The 4,756-nt window shown below is 52.0% G+C and overlaps 1 protein-coding gene across 1 annotated transcript; it reads left to right on the forward strand.

The window, feature by feature from the left end:
• The first annotated feature begins 311 nt into the window (after window positions 1-311).
• On the forward strand, window positions 312-4,263 carry fzd8a (frizzled class receptor 8a). Its single transcript, XM_078537442.1, has one exon. The coding sequence runs from the start codon at window positions 1,782-1,784 to the stop codon at window positions 3,639-3,641; it is 1,860 nt and encodes a 619-aa protein (XP_078393568.1). The 5' UTR covers window positions 312-1,781; the 3' UTR covers window positions 3,642-4,263.
• The last annotated feature ends 493 nt before the right edge of the window (window positions 4,264-4,756 follow it).

The following is a 4,756-nucleotide window of genomic DNA, read 5'->3' on the forward strand; positions in this document are numbered from 1 at the left end:
TTTACTAGCATGCCTGCAAAACTCTAACTCTAATAATGTAACAAGACCCTTGAGGTTGCAGACTGGAATGAGTTATGGAACTTGCAGCAGCTTTTTGCAGAAAAATATAGAGCACGTATATTGTCCACACACCAAGGATTGCAATGGATATAAATGCCATTTTTAGGTGGCAGTTTAAGGCTCGGGACCCGTAAACCATGCCAAATGCGCACATCATGATGAGATTTCTGATGCTGAAATGCTTTACACTTTCACAGATCTAGCGAGAAAATAATTACCGACACACGTTATATATATTATTTATATATTTATTTATTGCGTTCAATTAATGGCTGAAATAGCTGTGTCCTTGCGGTCTAACGACATAGGAGATGCTAAAGTGAAAAAAAAGGTAACTTTTTTTTAAAAATAAAAGCTTCATCAGTCAAGCGAGTTCATTCGGAACGGGGCACGTGTACAATCTTTGAACTTGATGCACTGCCTGCCCGTCCAGCCTCTTAACTCTTTTCAATTTTAAACTCAGTTGCGATGCGAAGACGGACGCACACGACCCACCACCATATGTTAGATATCATTCACTTGCAATCTCTCCCTCAATTTCCTTAACGTTTTCGCTCCGCTTTGTGTTCGCCATCACCTCGCGAAAGAAACTAGCGAAGCCCAACCACCTATATAAGAACAGAAAATGCTGCAAATGCTCCGCGGGCTACCTACTACTTCGTTCTTGTGGGGTTTTTTTTAAATGCTATTGCCTTTAACAAACTCCAATTCCCGTTTTTAAGATGCAGCAATCGCAGCCTCTGCGTGAGTCCCCTGACCAGCGCCGAATGAAACATCAGCGCTTCAGCTCAAACAAAAAACCCAAACAACTCCTGTTCGAGAAGGAGGGAGCTTAAAGACAACCCCCTGCGAGGAACTAACGAGCGAAAATTAACCTGCTAAACGCCCAGCCCCTCTGGAAGCTGTCACTGTGGGATTCTTCTTTTAGACGAGAATGGATTGACTGACGCTGGGTGGGGAACCCTGTCACCGTGCGATTGGTAACCCGGCGCTGGAGGGGGTGGGATTTGGCCTGTCTCACATTATAAATATACAACAGTAATAGGTTCTCAGCACTCGGTGATCATTTAATGGGACGCGGCGCTGAAATTCAGTCCTGGAGATTTTTTGTTTTGGAGGGGGGTGGTGGTAGTGGGTGCAGGAAGGCAAGAACCGGATCTGTATGTGAAAGAAATCCACCTTCAAGATACAGAACAGCGTCGCTTTTCCTCCCTTGGCTGACAGGAGCCAAAAGGCAATGCAAAGTCGCGTCTGCCAAGCAAGCAAGGAAAAAAGTTAGGAGAGCAACTGTGTGAACTTTCTTATATATATATTTTTTTTTACAAAAAAAAGGAGAAAAAGGTGCCAGTTGTTGCTCAGCCGTCTTGATCACACGCCTGCAGGGCTAATGTTTAATTGCTCCTCCTGTTTTGCCTCTACATGAAGTGGTGGACTGCAGCCCTATGCCAAGTCTAAATGTGTTTGCTCTTCACAATCTGATCCGCATGTTGTTCTGAGATCCGGAGCAGGGACAAGGAGGGAGGGGAAGTGGAGTGGAGGGGGGGGGGGGTGGCTGGGTGGGTGGGGGGGTTTTGGGGGGTGGGGGTGGGGGGGTTAAAAGATAAACGACAGTTTGCACTCTCTTTGGATATAAGGATTTATCTTGGCGTTTATAAACTGCAGAAGAAGAGGGGGCAACAACAAAAAAATAAAGGACTGAAGGAAATACTTGCTGGGCTGCAATGGAGGGCTACCTGCTGGAGCTGCTTTACCTGCTCTTCGCCCTGGCTTTGCTGCGGAGGTCGAGTGGAGGCGCCTCCAAGGAGCTGTCCTGCCAGGAGATCACCGTGCCCCTGTGCAAAGGCATCGGCTACAACTACACCTACATGCCCAACCAGTTCAACCACGACTCGCAGGACGAAGCCGGCCTGGAGGTGCATCAGTTCTGGCCGCTGGTGGAGATCCAGTGCTCGGCGGACCTGCGCTTTTTCCTGTGCAGCATGTACACCCCCATCTGCCTGGAGGACTACAAGAAGCCGCTGCCGCCGTGCCGGAGCGTGTGCGAACGGGCCAAGGCCGGCTGCGCCCCCCTCATGCGGCAGTACGGCTTCGCCTGGCCGGACCGGATGAAGTGCGAGCGGCTCCCGCGGCAGGGCCACCCGGACACGCTGTGCATGGACTACAACCGCACCGAGGCCACCACGGCCGCCCCGCTCTTCCCCCGGCGGCAGCAGCCGGCGGCGGCGGCACCCCCCAGCGGCCGGCCGGCACCACCCCACCTCCTCCCGCCTGCTGCCGCCGCCCCTCACCCTCCTCCCCTCCCTCCCCATCTCCCTCCTCCCGCCTCCTTCCCGGGCCCGGCCTGCCAGCCGACCTGCCAGTGCCGGGCGCCCATGGTCCGCCTCCAGAGCGAGCGTCACCCGCTCTACAACCGGGTCCGCACCGGCCAGGTGGCCAACTGCGCCGTGCCGTGCCACGGGCCTTACTTCACGGCGGACGAGAGGAGCTTCACCGCCTTCTGGATCGGCCTGTGGTCCGTCCTCTGCTTCGTCTCCACCCTGGCCACCGTGGCCACTTTCCTGATCGACATGGAGCGCTTCCAGTACCCCGAGCGGCCCATCATCTTCCTGTCGGCCTGCTACCTCTTCGTGTCGGCCGGCTACCTGGTGCGGCTGGTGGCCGGCCACGAGAGCGTGGCGTGCGCGCGGCCTGCCGGCCCTCCCGCCCCCGCCGCCGCCGCCGCCGCCCCCGCCACCACGGCCGCCCTCCTCCTCCAGCAGCAGCCGCACGTCCACTACGAGACGACGGGGCCGGCCCTCTGCACCCTGGTCTTCCTGCTCGTCTACTTCTTCGGCATGGCCAGCTCCATCTGGTGGGTCATCCTGTCGCTCACCTGGTTCCTGGCGGCCGGCATGAAGTGGGGCAACGAGGCCATCGCCAGCTACTCGCAGTACTTCCACCTGGCCGCCTGGCTGGTGCCCAGCGTCAAGTCCATCGCCGTGCTGGCCCTCAGCTCGGTGGACGGCGACCCGGTGGCCGGCATCTGCTACGTGGGCAACCAGAACCTGGACAACCTGCGGGGCTTCGTGCTGGCGCCCCTGGTCATCTACCTGTTCATCGGCACCATGTTCCTGCTGGCCGGCTTCGTCTCCCTGTTCCGCATCCGCAATGTCATCAAGCAGGGCGGCACCAAGACCGACAAGCTGGAGAAGCTGATGATCCGCATCGGCATCTTCACCGTGCTCTACACCGTGCCCGCCACCATCGTGGTCGCCTGCTACTTCTACGAGCAGCACAACCGCCAGCACTGGGAGCTGACCCACAACTGCTCCTGCCTGAGCGAGCAAGAGGCCAGGAGGCCGGACTACGCCGTCTTCATGCTCAAGTACTTCATGTGCTTGCTGGTGGGCATCACCTCGGGCGTGTGGATCTGGTCAGGGAAGACCCTGGAGTCCTGGAAGGCTTTTTGCACTCGCTGCTGCTGGAGTAGCAAAGGAACCAGTGGTTCCATGTACAGTGACGCTAGTACTGGACTAACCTGGAGATCTGGCACCGCCAGCTCTGTGTCTTACCCCAAACAAGTGCCATTATCCCAAGTCTGAAATTCCTCCCTCAATCAAGCCCCTTGGAAGATTCTCACCCAGCATCTTTATTAAAATGTTAGTGAACTTCTAATGGTATCCATTAGTCAGAAGTGAAGGACTGGCCAGAACAATGTACCTGGCGCTAATACTTCTAAATCTTAACCATTTATATGCACAAGGACATCCATTAAATGTTAAATGGGGGAGGGGAACGATTTTTTTTTATTAATTGTGTCCACGACCAGAAACTTTTTAAACCGTTCGCGATTTTATGTTCATGCAAGGAGTTAATTCTTTATTTTTAATTGTTGGCATCTTATTAAAATAATTTAAATAGAGGGACAAAATGGCGTACTTGACACAAATCTTAATGGTTTATAAGTCTGGGTACATCAACCTGCCTTAAAATCCTGTTTTTAGTATCCCCATGTAATACGGGTTTCTCGCAAAGTTGTATTTATATAATTATTTGTATGATGAACACAAATCTGTAAATTGTGTACATAACAAAAGCGTTTTTGAAGTATATGCAGAGTATGTAAATTTTTTGTAAAAAAAAGTTTAGTGGTTGCCTTTGCCAGAGCGACAAAATTATTTGAAACAATTATTCTATTTTGACAATAAAACAACTTTGATTTAATTATGTTTGGAACACGCTTGGAAATGTTCTTTATATTTTCTTGGCGGGAGGGGGGGAGAGAAATTTGCATTTACTGGTGGGTAGTATGTGGCGGGATGTTAGTTTAGGAGAAAGAATGTTTTGGTAATTGTTGAACTTTTTACCTGGCTGCCCACTGGCTGAGTACATAATTTCTTAAACGAGGCCCAATTCAATAGGGTTAATCTGTAGGAGTGAGCCTTTTGAATCGAGTAACTTTGATGTCTCGTTTCCAAGCTTGAAGTACTTTCCTCCCCCTCCCCCCCCCCCCCAACCTCTCTCTCTCTCTCCCCTCAGTTCCTAGTTTCCCTTGTTTCCAAGGCTGCTGGCCACCGTGGTGCCTTAAAATGAATTAAAAGGGACGTTTTTGAGACTTAACTCGTTTAAACGGGGGGACGAGTTGTAACAGTTAGTGAGCATGAAGGGAACGGGGAACAGTCTTTTAAACAGCTTTTTCTGTATTGTTGGCCAGACT

Source organism: Cetorhinus maximus, chromosome 3 (genome assembly GCF_964194155.1).
Source record: "Cetorhinus maximus chromosome 3, sCetMax3.hap1.1, whole genome shotgun sequence".
NCBI lineage: Eukaryota > Metazoa > Chordata > Chondrichthyes > Lamniformes > Cetorhinidae > Cetorhinus > Cetorhinus maximus.